General features: G+C 31.8%; 1 protein-coding gene across 3 annotated transcripts in view; it reads left to right on the forward strand.

The window, feature by feature from the left end:
- LOC114327521 (hillarin) overlaps positions 1-18598 on the forward strand; it is a 232469-nt gene that overhangs the window by 81526 nt on the left and 132345 nt on the right. For all 3 annotated transcript variants that reach the window (XM_050648775.1, XM_050648777.1, XM_050648776.1), the window contains one exon: positions 17111-17337. In XM_050648775.1, the coding sequence (XP_050504732.1) occupies positions 17111-17337 (227 nt within the window). The remainder of the gene's footprint in view (positions 1-17110; positions 17338-18598) is intronic.

The raw sequence follows: 18598 nt of genomic DNA on the forward strand, positions 1-18598 counted from the left end.
TTTTTCATATGTTTAGGAAAAAATATTCAACATTTTATTGGAAATATTTTCCATTGTTACAGTTTTATATATGTTGTTATTGAAATGTTATCCAATTTCTTACCGGTAGCTTTATTATAAGCCGAAACATATTATTTTTTCCTACTGTGGCAAAACTGTATATTCAAAAATTTTAAAAAAATTCATAAGTATTTCCTAGGATTATATCTTTATGCTGTAAGAAAATTAACAAAATTGTATGTTTAGTTTTCCCGCTTTATACTTGAAAAAAAGGAGTTTTTTTGAGTTTTTTCGAAAACGAAAACATGAAGTTTGCTCAAAATTTGTCAAAATACTTCTAGTGATCACATATACCTTCTCAATTTTTTTCAAATTTTTTGAATGTGTAGTTTATTTTTGGGGGGGTTCAGATCAACCTTAAAGGATCGTTTAAACACAGCGATATATCAAACAACTTATCAAGGTCAATCGAGTTGTTGCAACTTATCATTGTGTGTAAACGGTGCATCGCACGACTTATCAAAGTTGGAGTTGGGTTGAGGTTGGTATCAACTTATCACAAGGATCGAGTTGTTTTAATTTATCGTCGTGTCTAAACGGTACAGCGATTTATCATTGGACTTGGGTCGTATCAATTTAGGAGAATCTTACCGTATTAGAATTTATTTACATATAATTAAATAATGTACAGGGTGATTGATTAGTGGGGTAAAGCTACGTAGATCCGTTATAGTAATAGATAGCAATAAAAGTTAATAACAAAAATTGTAGCCAACTTTTAGATTCACATTTATAAAATTAATTAGAATGTTACATAGGGTGTTCGATAACATAGTGGCAGAAATCATAGAGCAAAACAGCGAAACCAAACAAGTTTGATTTCTCCGCTCGCACTCTTTGTTATTTTTCCGAAAAATGAATCTCGATGTCCTGATATCTGAAGTGTTTCAAAGAAAGCTGTTTTTGAATCAGTAAGATTCCCTATTCAGATGACGACGATGGCTTTTTAAATTTATAACTTTGTGCAATTTTATAATTAAATAAATATTATGTAACTTAATAATTATTATTAGTTCTACGTTCTACAGTGTGGCAAAACCAAATGGAATAAATTCATTATTTCGTAAACCGACGACTAAAAGATCCGGACATATTTTTAAATTATGATTTTTTGGCATTTACATACTAGTGACGTCATCCATCTCGAAGCTGAAATAAAAAATATACATGCGGACCAATGTAAAAAAGGTCATTTCATTGTTGTCTTCTTACCGGCGTGAGAAATACAAAATAAGATTTACTATTTTATTTGGACATAAGTCACAATTCGAGTTTGAAATCAAGTTTACTTGACGTTTCGAGTTTCACTTCGGAAATCGTTATCAGTATATAAAAAAACATTCATAAATTAAAAATTTAACTTTTGTTTCTGGTGAAGCAACGCAGTTGGAACAAGCAGAATATTATAATTATTGTCACCGGAAAGCGAAAAAGGTAACGCACAACTTGAAAGAACTTATATATTTCTAACTTCGTTTCTGGTGAAGCAACGCAGTTGGAACAAGCTGATATATTATAGTTGTGTCACCGGAAAGCGAAAAAGGTAACGCACAACTTGGGAGAACCTATAGATTTCCAACTTGGTTTCTGGTGAAGGAACGCAGTTGGAACAAGCAGATATATTATAATTGTGTCACCGGAAAGCGAAAAAGGTAACGAATAACTTGGAAGAGCCTATAGTTTTCTAACTTCGTTTCTGGTGAAGCAACGCAGTTGGAACAATCAGATATATTATAATTGTGTCACCGGAAAGCGAAAAAGGTAGTCCCTGAAAACTATAGGTTTTTCCAAGTTGTGCGTTACCTTTTTCGCTTACCGGTGACACAATTATAATATATCTGCTTGTTCCAACTCGTTGCTTCACCAGAAGCGAAGTTAGAAAACTATAGGGTCTTCCAAGTTGTGAGTTACCTTTTTCACTTTCCGGTGACACAATTATAATATATCTGGTTGTTCCAACCCTGTTGCTTCACCAGAAGTGAAGTTAGAAAACTATAGGTTCTTCCAGGTTGTGCGTTACCTTTTTCGCTTCCCGGTGACACAATTATAATATATCTGCTTGTTCCAACTCCGTTGCTTCACCAGAAGCGAAGTTAGAAAACTATAGGCTCTTCCAAGTTGTGAGTTACCTTTTTCACTTTCCGGTGACACAATTATAATATATCTGGTTGTTCCAACCCTGTTGCTTCACCAGAAGCGAAGTTAGAAAACTATAGGTTCTTCCAAGTTGTGCGTTACCTTTTTTGCTTTCCGGTGACAATTATAATATTATATCAGCTGCTTTTTCCAACTGTGTTGCTTCACCAGAAACAAAGTTAAATTTTTAATGTATGAATGTTTTTTGTTGATATTTTCAACTCAGGCGCTCCAAAACCAACAAACCACTCGCAAACCCGTCCAAATACGTATTGCGAACCATCAAAGCTTTTGTTGAAAAACCGACAGAAGTTGACGTGCCTGATCCCTTGATCACGCATTTTTAATTACTTTTTCTTTTGCGTAGACAGACGAATAGGGAATGTTGTATACAAATTAAAGTACGGTAATGGTACTTTTTAATAGTGATATAAAATACAGGGTATCCCATTTAAATTTTACTGAAAAAATAATGTACCTACCTACTTGAGTTTTAACTCACCCTTTATTAGATATAAAGTAAATTAGCAATATCAATCATTTTTAAAAATTTTGACAATAAATAAAATATGGCATCAATAAACCATTGCCGTTGTGCTTATTTTTATTTATACAGTGAGTTGAACTTGTTACGATTTTCATATAAAATTGGTTATAACTTTGTAAATACCCTGTATAACATACCCAACTTTTATATTTTGAAAGTAACAGGATCTATTTGTTTACGATGAAAACTAGTTATAATTCATTGAAGGGTCTAAAAGGGTCTAATGTACACAATGGTCTCCTCTTCAACTTGTTGTGGTCAACTTATCGCAGCGTCTAAACAGCGTTTCAACCTCAACAAATCACAGCAACTTGTCATCACAACTAGTTGCTGGACTTATCGCTGTGTTTAAACGCCCCTTAAGGTTGCTGTCTAAAAAAGGTAAGGGTTGAAGAGCTCCTTTATAGGATAATGCTACGGTTTTATCTACGTTAAAAGAGAGTAAATTAGAGGCGGACCAGGTTTTTATTTTAAATAGATCAGAAGTTATAGTAGCATCAAGAGTTGTAATATATGAGTTGCTCCAAATGATACTGGTATCATCAGCAAAAAGAAAAATTTTTCCATCGATTTTTAAACTAGAGATGTCATTAAAAAAGATAAGGAAAAGTAGAGGACTCAATAATTAAATCTTGTGGTAGTTGTGGTACCTCACATACAATGTTTTTGAGACTAGAGTCTGTATCATTTGCTCTAATCAGTTGTTTCTTAATATCCAAGTAAGATTGGAACCAATTCAAAGAAATACCTCGAATTCCATAGAAGTATTATCAAAATGTCGTGATTTACATAATCAAAAATTTTGGAATAGTAACAAAAAACAGTAGCAGTGTGAAGATTATTGTTCAGTGCTTGGTAAACCTCATGTAGTACAGAAAACATGGCATCAATGATACATTTACTATTTAAAAAGCTGAACTAATTTTGTCATAAAATGTTGTTTTCAACGAGAAAGGACAAAAGTCGGGCTTTTATGAGTCTCTCAATAATCTGTATATTGAGTATTTATTTATGTGAAGTTGTAGTATCATAGTTATATCAGTCATAGGTGTAGATTGTAGATAAAGAGCTTAAATTATTAATATTAAACATAGTTTAGTCTAGTTTTATCATCAAATCTCTTATATCAAATTTAATAATTATAGTTACATTTGGAGGTTCATTTATTAGATTCTTTTCTATATAGTTGATTAGTCTTTTTAGTATTGCAAAGAAAAGCAATATTTTCAACTTGATCGACTATGTATTAAGTTACGGTACTCCAGATATGGTTAAATCTATTGAAAAACCAAGAATAGTTTGCACATAAAAAGCCAATAGCTGTAGTTATTTTTAAAGCCGATCTAGTGCAGTGTTAATAAACGATGCTATTAGTAGCTATAATTGACTAATTTAGAAATTTACCTCAAATTATAAGCAAACTAGGTAATATCTCGAGAAACTTATTATTACAAGAATGTCTATATTTAATCGAGAGTAACATCCGGTCGAAAATTAAATTTGAAATAAATGAGATTTATGACATTTTGTTGTAATCAATCTTTCGATTGATTCCGACAACTCATTTGGAATGAACAAGTTAAATTGCAAATGTTTTATGTACAGGGTGCTTCATTAATAATTGGAAATATTTTAACTATGGATTCCTCAGGTCAAAATATTATGATTTAACCCAAATCACCTAGTCCGAAAATGCTTCCTAACGGAGCTAGAGCTCTTTGAAGATGGCGCCTTTTATTTAGTTTTTTTTAAATATCTCTAGAACGATTCTATTTAGAAAAACGAAAACTGGCACGTCTATTTATCTTCCAGAGATAAATCGATTCCATAAAGTGCGAATTTCTAGTACCGGGCATAGGCGTCCCTTTTGGATAGGGCAACGGTTATTTTATCGCATAACTCTTTTGTCTTTAACTTTTAAGCATTTTTCACACTGGAATATTAAATTGTGAGGTATTCTAGTACTAAAAGGTACTCTTACTTCAAGTCGGTAGGATACATCGTTTTATAGAAAAATCGATTTGAACATTTTTGGATTTTTTAATTTGAAGAAAAATTTTAAAAAAATTTTTAAACAGAAACAGTATATTTTACCGATTTAAAGCAAAAGTAATTTTTAGTACTAGAATACCCAATAATTTAATAATCTAGTGTCAAAAATGCTTAAAAATTAAAGACACAAAAAATAATGCGACAAAATAACCTTTGAGTTGAGCTACCCGAAACGGACGCCTATGACCGGTACTAGCGAATTCGCAATTAATGAAATCGATTCATCTCTGGAAGATAAATAAACGTATACTCTGGGCTAATTAGCAAAATACAAGGAAAAGTTATTTACCAGCAATTTTATTGCTGAAATCGAATCTTATGATTGTATATATTAATAATATAGATATTATGCAAAGTCCGCAGATAGTGTGCTACTTTTTTTATAAACAAAATGGCGCCCGAAAATCGTGTTTTTTTCAATTTTTGCTCTATAACTCCAAAGATTTTAACTTTACACCAAAAACACCCAAATAAAAATTCTCCGCAATTAAATTCTGCAGAGACGTGTTTTCCCCGATTCACTTCGACGAAAACTTTCCCCGGAAAAAGCGGGTTTTTCCAACAAAATCTTTAATTTTCAACTAAAACTTTAGATAAGTAATTGTTCTTCAATAATTAAATAACTTGGTAATGTAAAAGCCCTTTTCGTATGGATTATAATTCCAGAAGCCGATGAAAATTGAATAAACAGTTTAGCAACAATTAAATTGTTAATTAAAAATTTACGGTCGCTATAATAACGACAATAATTATGATGCATAAGAATAACTATGATTTTTTCATAAAAAGACACTATACCTATCTAATGTACTTTACAGAATTTAAATTGGACTATTTAAGCGGCCTCAGGAATATTTTAAAATTATAAACAATTTTTTGGCTTATAAACAAATAGAATATCTCGAGAAATATTAAACTAAATTAAATTGTGAAAACGATATTCGAAAAACAGCGGCAGGACGCTTCTTTTAAAAGAAAAAACGTTTAATTATGACGAGTGGTTCCTGAGATACAACCGGTGAAAGTTGACCGGAATTTACGGCAAAGATATAAACAATAGGATCATAATTTTCAAACCATAACCTTTTTATTTTTGTCCTCTTTCTCCACACCAATTTTCATATCTTTAAAATACTCATAACATATATTATTATAATAAAAAGTATCGATAATACGTGTGAAAATTGCCAAAAATAGCAAAATTCCAATCAAAAATTAGGTTGGAGAAAATGTAACCCTTAAAGTTCAAAATCGGTATACGTTAAAAAAATGCATTTTCTCGGCTTCCCATGGAGCAATTTCCTTCATTCTTTTTTTGTTCCTAATAACTCGAGTAGAGCCATCGAACTAACGCATTATTAAATGTCAAACTTGCTTTTGTTTTGTTATAATATGTTAATTTATTTATAAGAACAGAAAACTACATATTTTTTCCAGTTGTAGGCTTTTTTAGATAAACATACTACAAGTGTACCTTTTAAAGTTAAAAACATAAATATTCTCATTTGAAAGCGGTATGATTATTTAAACAATTTTTATTTAAACAAATTAAAATTTTGTGTTATAATAAATAAATTAAATTATTATATCAAAACAAAAGCAAGTCTGACATTTAATAATGCGTTGGTTCGATGGCTCTACTCGAGTTACTTGGGAACAAAAAAAGAATGAAGGAAATTGTTCCATGGGAAGCCGAGAAAATGAATTTTTTTAACGTATACCGATTTTGAACTTTGAGGGTTACATTTTCTCCAACCTAATTTTTGATTGGAATTTTGCTATTTTTGGCAATTTTCACACGTATTATCGAAAGTTTTTATTAAAATAATATATGTTATGAGTATTTTAAGGATATGAAAATTGGTGTGGAGAAAGAGGACAAAAATAAAAAGGCGATTGTTTGAAAATTATGATCCTATTGTTTATATCTTTGCCGTAAATTCCGGTCAACTTTGACCGGTTGTATCTCAGGAACTACTCATCATAATTAAACGTTTTTTCTTTTTAGAGAAGCGTCCTGCCGCTGTTTTTCGAATATTGTTTTTACAATTTAATTTAATTTAATGTTTCCCGAGATATTCTATTTGTTTATAAGCCAAAAAATTCCTTATAATTTTAAAATATTCCTGAGGCCGCTTAAATAGTCCAATTTCAATTCTGTAAAGTGCATTAGATAGATATAGTATCTTTTTATGAAAAAATCATAGTTATTCTTATGCATCATAATTATTGTCGTTATTATAGCGACCGTAAATTTTAAATTAACAATTCAATTGTTGCTAAACTGTTCATTTAATTTCCATCTGCTTCTGGAATTATAATCCATACGAAAAGGGCTTTTACATTACCAAGTTATTTAATTATCAATTAACAATTACTTATCTAAAATTTTAGTTGAAAATTAAAGATTTTGTTTTTATTTGAATATTTTTGGTGTAAACTTAAAATATTTGAAGTTATAGAGCAAACGTTGAAAAAAACACGATTTTCTGGCGCCATTTTGTTTATAAAAAAAGTAGCACACTATCTGCGGACTTTGCATATCTATATTATTAATATATACAATCATACGATTCTATTCCAGCAATAAAATTGCTGGTAAATAACTTTTCCCAAAAATCGCCTATTCTCCGATAATCAGACTAGTAGCAGTTTTCATTTTTCTAAATAGTATTTTTTTGAAAAGTTTTTTTCAAATTATAAAAACGCAAAATTTTCAAAGGTACCGACTTAGCAAGAGTACCTTTTAGTTCTAGAATACCTCACAATTTAATAATCCGGAGTCAAAAACGCTCAAAAGTTAAAGACAAAAAAATTATGCGATAAAATAACCTTTGCCTATCCAAAGCGGACGCTTATGACCAGTACTAGAAATTTGAAATTTATGGAGTCGATTTATCTCTGTAAGATAAACAGACGTATGTATCTACGGTTTTCTAAATTGAGGAGTTCTTAAGGTATTTAAAAAAAATTAATTATAAGACATCATCTACAAAGAACTCTAGATCTAGGTAGGAAGCTAGGCCCTAGGAAGTATTTTGGAATTAGGTGATTTGGGTTAAACCTCAATATTTTGAACCCAGGAATCTACAGTTAAAATATTTCCAATAATTATTAATGAAGCACCCTATGTCCCTATGTTATTGTCACAAGGTGACTTCTTCTTCAGGTACCATGTCCTTTCAGAACGTTGGTTACCATCATAGCTATCTTAATTTTATTCACTGCCACCCTAAATAGCATGCTTGTATCAACACCATACCAATCTCGCAAGTTCTTCAACCATGAGGTTCTTCTTCGTCCTGGACTGCGTGTGTGCTATTTTTTATTGCATAATATTTTGCAGCAACCTATATTTGGGACCTCTCATAACGTGTCCGAAATACTCCAGCTTTCTCTGCTTGATGCTTTTTTATAATCTCAGTAATCTTGCCGAGACGTTCTAGTATTGTGGAGTTTCGAATCTTCTCCACCCAGGAAACTTTTTAAATTCTTCTATAGCACCACATTTCGAAAGCCTCAAGGCGATTTAAATCGATTTTATTCACAGTCCAGGACTCGACACCATCAAGTAAGACCGAGAACACCCGTGTCCTCCCCCCACTTGCAAAAATTAAAAAACAAATAGCCCTGATTTATGAGCTATTTATGAGCTCTCATATTCTGCAAACTAAAAATTTTGAGCTCGTTCCACTGAGCAGGAATTTGATACTGTAGTGGGGGGGGCTGAGTCAGCCCCCCCCCCACTACTTAAAAATAGGAATATTGAATTGGTTTTTGCGGCAGAATTACGAGCTATTTATGAGCTCTTGAAATTATATAGTTTCGATTTTTGAGCTCATCCCCTTCACCCCCAAACAACCCTTTAATTGATTTAACTTAAGAAAAAAATGCTGAGAAAACTTAAAATATATCGTATTGCGGATATAATTCCTATAGCGTATATACTCTAAGAGTAAACTATTAAATCACGTGCATTTCGATTATTGAGCTACAACCCCTTCGCAAGAAAACCACCCTATCTTCCCGGCTTAAGAGAAAGTTGTACTTAAAATGCATTAAATTAATTATTTGGCGACTTCATATCATTTAATAATTTATAAGCTTCCAAATTACGCGCATTTAAATCAGTAAATTGCAATTTATTTTGTATAGTGCAGTCACTGAAAGTAAAAATCAACGATTACCTTCAATTTCGATGAACCTTCATCGATTTTCACGAAAATTGGTCAGTGGTTAGATTATACCTCAAGAAACAAAGGTAACATGGTACCACCTTGCGCCTTTACCCTGAGGGTGGAAATTCGCCCCTTCTCGGGGGTGAAAATTATTTTATAAAAAATAACTGCACAAATCTATAAAAGAACAAATTATAAGCAAAATTTATTATATACAGTTATTAAAATAAGTCAATACTTTTTAAGTTATTAAAGATCAAAAATTTTAATTATTCGTGAAAAAAATGCATGTTTTGAAGCGGTTTTTCATAAATCACTGAAAAACTGTAAGTTTTTACAAAAAAGTTAATAGTAGTTTTACTCGTATAGCTTATATTCTAAGAATAAACTCTTAAATCACGCGCCTTTCGATTATTGAGCTACAACCCCTTCGCAAGAAAACCATCTCATATTCCCGGCTTAAGAGAGAGTTGTACTTAAAATAATTTATATTAATTATTTGGCGACTAGATATCGTTTAATAATTTTTGAGCTCGCAAAATATACGCATCTCAATTATTGAATTGCCATTTTCTTTCTATAGTGCAGTCACTGAGGGTAAAAATCAACTATGACCTTCGATTTCGGTAAATCTCCATCCATTTTCACGAAAATTGGTGAGCGGATTTTGATGCTATCAACTTTTTCTGGAGCTCATTTTTGATAGGTATTTCTAAGTACTTTGACAAGTATTTAGTACCTAAGTGTTATAAAATGTATTTCTTTCGCGTTATTTAAGATTGAATCCTTAGATTTAAACAGTCACAGAAAAAAATATACATTTAATTACCAATTACTTACTTTAAATTAACATTAAAGGGTTTTTCAAGTAAGCAATTTATTATATTTTTTATTTGCTTCAATTTTAGTGATGAACACTTTTTTGTAAAAACTTACAGTTTTTGAGTTATTTATGAAAAATCGCTTTAAAGCATGCATTTTCTTTCACACAAATTAAAATATTTGATCTTTAATAACTCAAAAAGTATTGATTTATTTTAATCACATTATATAACAAATTTTGCTTACAATTTGTCCCTTTCTCGATTTGTGGGGTTATTTTTAATAAAGTAATTTTCACCCCCGAGAAGGGGTGACATATACCCCAGGTTAAAACCCCAAGTTGTTATTGTAAATTCGTGAAAATGAATGGAGATTTACCGAAATCGAAGGTTTACCTCATAAATTATTAAACGATATGTAGTCGCCAAATAATTAATTTAAATTATTTTAAGTATCTACAACTCTCTCTTAAGCCGGGAATATGGTATGGTTTTCTTGCGAAGGGGTTATAGCTCTATAATCGAAAGGGGCGTGATTTAAGAGTTTATTCTTAGAATATAAGCTATACGAATTAAACTACTATTAACTTTTTTTGTAAAAACTTACAGTTTTTCAGTGGTTTACGAAAAACCGCTTCATAACATGCATTTTTTCACGAATAATTAAAATCTTTGATCTTTAATAACTTAAAAAGTATTGACTTATTTTATTAACTTTATAAAATAAATTTTGCTTTTAATTTGTTCTTTTATTGATTTGTGCAGTTATTTTTAATAAAATAATTTTCACCCCCGAGAAGGGGCGGTATCGACCCTCAGGGTAAAGGCGCAAGGTGGTACCATGTCACCTTTGTTTCTTGACGTATCCTCTAAGAACTGCCCAATTTTCGTGAAAATCGTTGAAGGTTCACCGAAATTGAAGGTAATCGTTGATTTTTACCTTCAGTGACTGCACTATACAAAATAAATTGCAATTTACTGATCTAAATGCGCGTAATTTGGAAGCTTATAAATTATTCAATGATATGTAGTCGCCAAATAATTAGTTTAATGCATTTTAAGTACAACTTTCTCTTAAGCCGGGAAGATAGGGTGGTTTTCTTGCGAAGGGGTTGTAGCTCAATAATCGAAATGCACGTGATTTAATAGTTTATTCTTAGAGTATATAAGCTATAGGAATTATATCCGCAATACGATATATTTTAAGTTTCCTCAGCATTTTTCTCTTAAGTTAAATCAATTAAAGGGTTGTTTGGGGGTGAAGGGGATGAGCTCAAAAATCGAAACTATATAATTTCAAGAGCTCATAAATAGCTCGTAATTCTGCCGCAAAAACCAATTCGATATTCCTATTTTTAAGTAGTGGGGAAGGGGCTGACTCAGCCCCCCCCCCACTACAGTATCAAATTCCTGCTCAGTGGAACGAGCTCAAAATTTTTAGTTTGCGGAATATGAGAGCTCATAAATCAGGGCTATTTGTTTTTTGATTTTTACAAGTGGGGGGGGGGGGGCAGCTCAACACGGGTACCGAGAACACGTAGCAGCGAAGTAGGTGGATCCTCAATGCTAATTTTAGGTCTCTGCTACGTAACACCTTGGACCAGTGGCGGCTCGTGGCTTTAGGGACAGGGTCGGCAAGGTTTTGTCTCCTCAGATAAGTATGTCATCTAATTAAAAGGCTTTAATTTCATAGGAGATTTTTGGTTTTTGTTTATTTTAATTTTTTTTGTTTTTTTTTGTTTTTTCCTATAAATTTAGAACCTAAACCTGTTTATAGATTAACTCTAGTCCATCGGTTCTCAATCTGTGGTACATGTACCACTGGTGGTACATACCATTATTTGCGGTGGTACACAAAACGCACAAAAAATTAAAATAGTAGTACTTAGTAACTGTCTTGATAATACAGTCTAAAAATATAGGTGGTACCAAACATAATAAAAGGAACTTTAGGTGGTACATGACTCAAATAGATTGAGAACCGCTGCTCGAAGTAGCAAAATGGGTTATAACCTCATTGTAAAATTTATTATTGTTTTGGAGAGATTTAAATTTTTTTTCTATTGACATTTGAGACAAGCTTGACATTCTCTCTTGTTTCATGGTGTTTCGACAATACGTTTTGACTCTTTTGAGACAAGAGAAATCCCGTTCATTTAAGCAGAATTTGCCCACATTTGAGAAGAATAATTTATTAATTTCGGGAACAATTTGCTGTACCTAATAAATTGCAGTATATAAAATTATACATATTTTGTAACTTATCCCACCTTCCGAAAATATTTGAATCAGCATATAAAATTTCATTTTCTTATTTTATTTGATTAAAGAATGATGGATAATTTTTAATGAACTTGGCTAATAGATATTTTGAAAATTCTTTGACCCAACTTTTAAATTTTGAATCGTCAAAGCGGTAAATGACTTATGACAGTGAGTAAATAAAGCGGGGGTGTAATAGTTTTGACTTTTACTTGGAGACCATACAATTCACCGGACATCAAGGCAGCGCCGTCATAAGTTTGCCTTACCAATTTATTTTTGATATAAAAAAATTTTAATCTGTCCTTTAAAACACCAAAAATATATTCTATCTTATGGCTTCTACTCACGTCTGAAAACCTAAAAACCTCTCATAAATATTAGACGTAACGCGTATCGAAGAACAATTGATAATTGTGAATGACATGTTACCTCTATCAGTAGTTTCGTCTACTTCTACCGAAAAGGATCAAAATGTAACTACTAATTGATTCTTTGTCAGTTCTTCTTCGAGTCAGAAAATAAATTAGAAAATTCCAGATCGTATTTGTTAAACAATTTTATTTGTTCTCTATAATTAACTTGATTTAACGAATGCTCCGATTCATCCTGTCCCCTAGATGGTAATTCCTGGCAACTTAAAAAAACTACAGTATCAATAATTAAACGACGTAAAACTACTTATTTCAAACTTTCATCCCGGGCGCGCTAGCAAGGTATGTGGCTAGGTAGGTACGTGCCTTGCTGCCGTTTGCAGATCACCGATCGGCAGATTGGTATCTGCCGGACTTGCCATTCAAATGAATACGGGGAATGTATAATTGGTTGCCTATTGGCTAATATTCCATAGCTTCTTATTACAAGCAAATCGTCAATCTGGCGACGGCTTGCCGAAGCGGGCCTATCGCAATCGGGTACATGGCTATAGGATCTTTAATTTGAAAAGTCTCTTACGCACAGCGCACAGGGATCACTTAACGTATCGGATCGATCGAATTCTTTTAAAAACAATCAATAAAATTTAGTCTGTATTATCTCACAGATATTTTTTTATTTCACAGAAACGAATATCATCAACTCTGATTAAATTAAATATTTAAAAAAATCTATAATGATTCCATAAATGTGGGGGTCGGCACTGCCGACCCTAACCAGCCGCCACTGCCTTGGACATCCTTCTAAAAGCGGCTCTGGGCTGCTCTATCTTAGATCTAATTTCGCCGTGACCTTCTGCGTTACAATTTAATTGCTGTCGAAGGTAACCGATTTTATCAACTTGCTCAAAGGTATTATTTACATAATATATAGACGGTTTTATATTCTGTCGTTTACTTATTACGAGTATTTAGGTTTTCCGAATGTTCAGATCCAGACCTGCCTCCCTACAACTCTCAACGACACTATCAAGTAGTGTTTGCAGATCTTCTTGACTAGAAGCTAGGAGTACTGCATCGTCCGCATATCGCAAATTATTGATGACTTCACCGAATATAATGAACTTAAAAGAGGTTTTGTTTGCTATCTTCTATTGCTAAGATTTTAGAGAGTTTGGTCAGTTCTCATCCAACTTATCAATAAAGGCAGATAATCGTAAATGAGCAGAATGGGTTTTTGCAAGGAAGTCGACTCTTACAAATTTACTTATACATATATCAAAACAAAATTGTCGAGGTCTTTGAGGACCTCAAAAATATACCGCTAATTATCGAGCAAAGACTGAATTGGTTTGGCTCGCGGAGGGACTACCCCACGACCATAACTTTAATAAATTCCCTAGACTCTCCTAGTTGACCAATTTCAATTTTTCAATGTGTGTTTGAAAGCTTTATAGACCAGGACCCAGGACGGATGTTTTGAGGTGGATGTGAAAGGTGGCATTCGGATTTTTGCAGATAAAGTTAAGTGACAATTTCAGTAATTATAATTGACTTATGTTCCTTCTCAAATATACCCGGAACATTAATAAAAAAATTAAAATATTTAAAAATTTCCATATGTACATCGAATTTTTTCTATTTTCTTTGCTTATAACTTTAAAACGATTCATTTTGGAACAAAGTCCTAGGGAAATAAAATAAAGATACATAATTAAATTTTATATGATATACAACTGGTTAAAAATGTCTTAAATTATTACCCTTTCTGCAAAATAGCAATAAATACAAAATAAGGGGAAAAATAAGCCTATTTTTGTTCAATGTATTTCAACCACTTTGGTTGCACATAGAACCTTCGTAATTCGCTTAAAATATTCTTTTGACATACTTAAACCGTCCACCAAATTTCATTAAAATCGACTTAATAGATTTTGCATAATAATTTTGCAATCTAAATGTTTTTAAAAATTTCAAATTTTTTGAAAACTTTCTGAACAAAAAGTAAACCATTTAAAAGTTGGCTAATTTTTTTACATATAAATTGGCGCTCTACCTATCTAATACACCTTCCAGAATTAAAATCGGATTATTTAGGCAGCCTCAGCAATGTTTTAAAGTGATAAACAATTTTTGGCTTATAAACAAATTAATGCTGTCCCCAGGAGGGGATGCAACGGCCTTCTGTATTTAGATGGACTTACCCAAGTTTTTTATGTATTTTGACCCGTAGAACACGAATTTTTTCGGTAACAGTTGATCCGGATGTCGATAAGATTGTTATAAATAAAGAACTCGAGGAATTACATAACAGCGATTTTTCGAAAAATAAAACATTTTTTTGTATTTCTTGGGTAATTCTTGGCAAAAAATGTTCCTACAAGTTTTTTCGTATGATGCATAGTTTTCGAGATAAACGCGGTTGAACTTTAAAAAAATCGAAAAATTGCAATTTTTGAACCCGAATAACTTTTGATTAAAAAATAAAAATGCAATTCTGCTGACAGCATTTGAAAGTTTAAGTCAAATTATACCGGCTTTGGTTATTTGCATTGCTAAAAATTAATTTCTTTATTTTTAAACAAAGATATTTGCTTATAAGCCAAAAAATGGTTTATAATTTTAAAACATTGCTGAGGCCCCTTTAATAATCCGATTTTAATTCTGTTAAGTGTATTAGATAGGTAGAGTGCCTCTTTATATGTAAAAAAATTATCCAACTTCTAAATGGTCTACTTTTTGCTCAGAAAGTTTTTAAAAAATTTTAATTTTTTTAAAAAATTTAGATTGGTTTATTATGCAAAATCTATTAGGTCGATTTTAACGAAATTTGGTAGACTGTTTAAGTATGTTATAAGAAAAACCTGCCTTGAACCCTTTTTTATATGTTATAAGAATTTTCTAAGCGAATTACTAAGGTTCTAAGTGCCACCAAAGTGGTTAAAAAACATTGAATAAGAACAGGCTTATTTTACCCCCTTATTTTGTATTTATTGCTAAATTGCAGAAAAGGTAATACTTTAAGACATTTTTAACCAGTAGTATATCATACAAAATTCAATTATCTTTATTTTATTTCTGTACGACTTTGTTCCAAATCGAAACGTTTTAAAGTTATAAGCAAAGAAAGTAGAAAAACATCGATGTTTTTCGAAATTTTTAAATATTTTAATTTTTTTAATGATGTTCCGGGCCTTTTTGAGAAGGAGCATAAGTCAATTATTATTATTGAAGATGTCACTTAACTTTATCTGCAAAAATCCGAATGCCACCTCTCACATCCAAAAATAGACGTTTTTTAGCAGATCATCCCTGGTCTATTAGCCTTTAGAAGCGTATTGTATAAAATTATTCCTAAATATACTGGAGTGCAAAATTAACTGGACACCTTAAAAATGGGTCAATTTTGATGTCTCGAATTTCCTAAACCTGTTGTCCGATTTAAGTGATTTTTTAATATGTTATAGCCTTATTCTTTATCAATATCGCTGCAATAATATTGTGGCTAAACAGGTAAATTTTCATTGCATACCGGGTGTACCAATGAAACTGTGTTTTTTTCTTAAACTTCGCATCACCCTGTGGAATATTCTAGCATTTATAAAATACTCAAATTAAAACCCAACTATAGCCTTATGTTTTCTCAACATTCTGTTTTTTGATTCATTCGCTTAAGTAGGACCATAAAAAAGTTAGGAAATTTACGAACTAGCCATGTTCTTTATTAATACAGGGTGTTTCTAAATAGGTGCGAGAAACTTTAAGGGGTAAATCTACATGAAAAAATAATGACAGTTTGCTTTATAAACCTATGTCCACAAATGCTTCATTTCTGAGATAGAGGGTGTTGAAATTTTTCTTACAAACTGACGATTTATTTATTGTTTAAAAACCAGTTGAGATATGCAAATGAAGTTTGATGGGTGTTAAGACGTAGTTATTGTACATTTTTTGACATACAAGTAAGAATTTAATATTCAACATTGGCGCGCATATCGGATATGGGTAATATAAGCCCTCATATTACCCGTATGCGCGCCAATGGTGAATATTAAATTCTTAATTGTATGTCAAAAATGTGCAATAACTACTTCTTAAAACCCACCAAATCTCATTTGCATATCTCAACCGGTTTTAAAGCAATAAATAAATCGTCAGTTTGTAAGAAAACTTTCAACACCCCCTATCTGGGAAACGAAGCACTTGCAGACATATCGTTGATAAAGCAAACTGTCATTATTTTTCATGCAGAATTACCCCTTAAAGTTTGCCAATTATAATTTAAAAACACGCTGTATTGATGAAAAACATGACTAGTTGTTAAAGTACCTAACTTTTTTATTATCCAACATAAGCGAATGAATCAAAAAACAAAATGTTGAAAAAACATGAGGCTATAGTTGGATTTTAATTTCAGTATTTTATAAATGCTAGAATATTCCACAAGGTGATGCGAACTTTGAGAAAAAAACACAGTTTGATTGATACACCCAGTACACAATGAAAATTTAACTGTTTAGCAACAATACTATTACAGCGATATTGCTAAAGAATAAGGCTATAATATATTAAAAAAATTGCTTAAATCGGACAACAGGTTTAGGAAATTAGTGTCCGGTTAATTTTGCACCCCAGTGTACTTTATACTTCATTTAGTTGATTTATTTCTTTTATTTTCAGGCCTTCACGTCCGTACTCACATAAATGGTAGCAATCACCAACCTCATTCGCCAACCTATGGAGGTTATAGTCCAAATAATAATTATAGTTATCATCAAGAGACTTCTCCATCTTACCAATATGGACGATTTGATGCCAGTGCCCTTCACATAGCCCACGCATTAAAGCAGACAGAATTACAGAAATCTTACAAAGTTCATAGAGAAAAGCCTATAGACTGTTACTTGGTAAGTTTGTTTTGATTCTTTGGTCGATTGATTTAAAATAATAAAATCGAAAGATATAAAATTAATGAATTACAATTGATACTTTTTAGCATAATTTTCTAATTTATTTGCAGTCTACTGTTAATAGTTTACTGCGATAAGCAAATTGTTTGTTAAATACCAAGAGGTATTTTGTTTAAAGAGCCCTAGCAATTTTGTTTAAAGAGCCCAATTTACCCTTTTAAATTATTCTTAGATACACTAAATCAATATTCGCAACATTACCAAAAAATTCCAATTCCTCACAATACGATGATTATCGAATATAAAGATTGATGTCTTTATGTCCTTAAAACTTTTCTCAGAAGCATATATGCACGAATTTACAAGAAGTGCGAGTTCCAGATAAGTGACACTCAGTTCGGATGTCGAAACGGATTGGGAACACGAGAAGATCTTTTTACTTTAAATTTTTTAACACAACGATGCAGAGACATTAATGTAAATGTATATTCATGTTTTATTGAATATTGAAAAGTATTTGACTGCGTTAACCATCAAAAGATGATTGAGATTCTGAGAAAAACTGTAATTGATGAACAAGACTTATCGAATTATCTCAGAACTATATTGACACCAAACGGCAATAATTGAAATAGAGCACACAACATCCGAAGATATACGAATCCGATGAGGAGTGCGATAGTGTTGCGTCTGATCATCGCTACTATTCAATCTGTATTCGGAGTCGAGTCTATAGTCAGAGACGCATTGGACGACGTCCAAGGTGGAATCAAGATTAACGGAACCAGCATAGACAACATCAGGTACGCTGATGATACTGTCCTAATAGCAAGCAAGTTATAAGAACTACAAATTATAATAAATGCGGTACCTTGTCATAGCGGAATGTTCGGTTTACATCTAAACGTTTCCAAAACTAAAATTTTAGTGAGTACGGTCCTGAATGACCTAACGAAAGGTGTGTTTATTTCTGGTCTCAGCAAAATTGCAAATTTTGTGCAGAAAGAATAATAGTTTATTTATAAATAGTTCAGTGACAAGTTTATTAGATACCAGTAAGTGCATCCATCGTATTATTTTTGTTTAATATAACGTGGTAAACCAGTTTTGGCTAATTCTTATTTAATAACATCAACAAAGTACGATATAAGCTACAATTTATTCCAGTTTTGTTATTAGTTTAATTACATGCTTAATTACTGGTCAGGTCCGTATTAGTTTTAAACACATGTCTCGTGTTAAAATTAAAAATGGAATC

This window comes from Diabrotica virgifera, chromosome 4, assembly GCF_917563875.1.
Source record: "Diabrotica virgifera virgifera chromosome 4, PGI_DIABVI_V3a".
In the NCBI taxonomy this organism is placed as follows: Eukaryota; Metazoa; Arthropoda; class Insecta; order Coleoptera; family Chrysomelidae; genus Diabrotica; species Diabrotica virgifera.